Raw genomic sequence first — 1354 nt, 5'->3', positions numbered from 1 at the left:
ATTTATCACTTTGGATGGAATGATTGAGCTTTATTCTTCAAAATAAAACTAATTTAAAGGATTACATGCCATAATTCCCACCGCAAGAAGTATTATTGAAACTTTTATTGTGAAGTCCTAAAATATTTTGAACGGAAACACAAGTCACTTTTGTCGCGCATGCGCATTCTCTCCTCACTCCGATGCTAGCAAGTTGAATTTAGCTTGCTAGCGAGTCAAGACCCTTTAAATTTAATTACTTAGTTATTATGAATAGTTTAATTTAAACGGTATAATCTGTGAACATTTTCTAAACGTTGATTACGATCCAACTAACAAAATGAACATACGAAATGCGAGGGTAGGCATACTCAAATTCTATCGTCAACCACGCTTTTTTAGCTACCGATAGTGCTAAGCTAACTCAACCGGCATCGCCCAGCATTGATTGTATCTGGYATGTTTTCGCATAATGTCTTTAATGACGTTTTCCCCCCATCTCTTTCAGCCGGAGGACCTTATGAACATGCAGCACTGTAATTTGCTATGTCTTCCTGAAAACTACCAGATGAAATACTACTTTTATCACGGATTGTCCTGGCCTCAGGTGAATTGGTTTCCTGACTCTGCATGTTTGTTTCTGTCACGTAGACCAACAGTGTTTCATACTCTGCATCTCTTTCCCCCCATTCGTTCAGCTCTCCTACATAGCTGAAGATGAAAATGGTAAAATTGTGGGATATGTCCTGGCGAAGATGTGAGTGTCTGTGACCACATTTCCTAAACCTGATTAAAACTTGATGTATAAAGTTGATCTCATGTTGTTTTTAGGGAGGAGGACCCAGATGATGTGCCGCATGGGCACATCACATCACTGGTGAGTTTGAACAAGAGACATCACATGACTTTACATGCTSTATATCACTCAGAGTATTGTGTCTTTTCGTTTTGTTTTTTGTTATTCAGGCTGTAAAGCGATCCCACAGACGTCTTGGTCTGGCCCAGAAGCTGATGGATCAGGCCAGCCGGGCCATGATAGAAAACTTCAGTGCTAAATATGTCTCGCTTCATGTGCGCAAAAGGTACTTTATTTTCTGACTGTGAAATGAATGATTCTTTGATGTGTACAATTAGATTAACAGATTATTCTCTTGTTTACATTCAGACTAGGTTTGTGTCAGTGCCTGTTTTTTTATTATTATTTTATTTACTGATGTTTTCTCTCYGCAGCAATCGAGCGGCCCTGCATCTGTATTCAAACACACTTAAGTTTCAGTAAGTTAATGTTTTTCTGCTGCATTTACAGCAGGTAAAATAAGTATTTAACACGTCACCATTTTTCTCAGTAAATATATTACTAGAGGTGCTAATGACA

The 1354-nt window shown here is 38.3% G+C and overlaps 1 protein-coding gene across 2 annotated transcripts in view; it reads left to right on the top strand.

Moving 5' to 3' along the window:
- The first annotated feature begins 169 nt into the window (after positions 1–169).
- The window catches only part of naa10 (N-alpha-acetyltransferase 10, NatA catalytic subuni), a 2920-nt gene continuing 1735 nt past the window's right edge, over positions 170–1354 (top strand). The window contains exons 1-6 of one of the 2 annotated variants that reach the window (XM_014019380.1): positions 170–340; positions 488–586; positions 678–736; positions 811–856; positions 946–1061; positions 1210–1254. In XM_014019380.1, coding sequence (XP_013874834.1) covers positions 320–340; positions 488–586; positions 678–736; positions 811–856; positions 946–1061; positions 1210–1254 — 386 coding nt within the window. In that variant the 5' untranslated portion in view covers positions 170–319. The remainder of the gene's footprint in view (positions 341–487; positions 587–677; positions 737–810; positions 857–945; positions 1062–1209; positions 1255–1354) is intronic. The other variant, XM_014019373.1, reaches the window with a different exon arrangement.

Source organism: Austrofundulus limnaeus, unplaced genomic scaffold (assembly GCF_001266775.1).
Source record: "Austrofundulus limnaeus strain Quisiro unplaced genomic scaffold, Austrofundulus_limnaeus-1.0 Scaffold3, whole genome shotgun sequence".
Classification (NCBI taxonomy): domain Eukaryota; kingdom Metazoa; phylum Chordata; class Actinopteri; order Cyprinodontiformes; family Rivulidae; genus Austrofundulus; species Austrofundulus limnaeus.
This window is presented reverse-complemented; position numbering and strand designations above follow the sequence as displayed.